Below are 792 nucleotides of genomic sequence, written 5' to 3' on the forward strand. Positions count from 1 at the left end.
ATGAGTCTATTAGTATGGAACTGTCGTGGGCTTGGGAACCTGTGTACAGAAGATCAGCTTGCAGAATTGGTGCGGGCAAAAGATCTCTCTGTTCTGTTTATAACCGAAACATGGACAGATAAAGCAAGGCTAGAGATAGTACAAAGAAGAATTCAGTTCAAGAATCTTTTTAAAGTTCCACGTAGAAATAAAGCAAGTGGTTTAGCTATTTTTTGGAAGGAAGATTTTAACCTGGAAATTGAGACCTTTTCCAACTATCATATTGACACTACGATCAACAAGAACAAGGATGATGAGTGGAGGTTTGCGGGTTTCTACAGGGAGCTAGATACACAACTAAGATATGAAGCTTGGGCAAAACTCCGCAGCCTAAGACAGCGTGGGACCGCTCCATGGCTATGTGCGGGCGATTTCAATGAAATCACTCGTCAATCTGAAAAACAAGGAGGAAGGTCTAGGCCACACAACCAAATGCAAGCCTTTAGAGACGTTTTGGATGAGTGCGACTTCATGGACTTGGGTTTTGAAGGATTTCCCTTTACATGGCATAAACACATGGATGGTTACATAATCTGGGAATGCCTAGACCGTTCAGTAGCCACCAATGACTGGTTCTCTATGTTCCCTGGCACTAAAGTGTTTCACTTGGATGTCACAACTTCATACCATAAACCTTTATGGATTGCTCCTGAAGGTATGAACTGTTGTCTCCAAAAACCCTTCCATTTTGAGCAAATGTGGCTGACAGACAATGGATGCACTGAGACGGTTGAAGCTGTTTGGTGTGAATGA

At 42.7% G+C, this 792-nt stretch overlaps 1 protein-coding gene across 1 annotated transcript; it reads left to right on the top strand.

Annotated features, from left to right (window-relative positions):
• LOC111993860 (uncharacterized) lies at positions 1-792 on the top strand. The gene has a single exon (XM_024025679.1). It carries the CDS (start codon positions 1-3, stop codon positions 790-792), a length of 792 nt encoding a protein of 263 aa, XP_023881447.1.

Source organism: Quercus suber, unplaced genomic scaffold, assembly GCF_002906115.3.
Source record: "Quercus suber isolate HL8 unplaced genomic scaffold, Cork oak 2.0 scaffold_581, whole genome shotgun sequence".
In the NCBI taxonomy this organism is placed as follows: Eukaryota; Viridiplantae; Streptophyta; class Magnoliopsida; order Fagales; family Fagaceae; genus Quercus; species Quercus suber.

Bases quoted from the DNA above. Each gene is read 5' to 3' on its own strand.
- LOC111993860 (XM_024025679.1), top strand. From the start codon at position 1: ATGAGTCTATTAGTATGGAACTGTCGTGGGCTTGGGAACCTGTGTACA.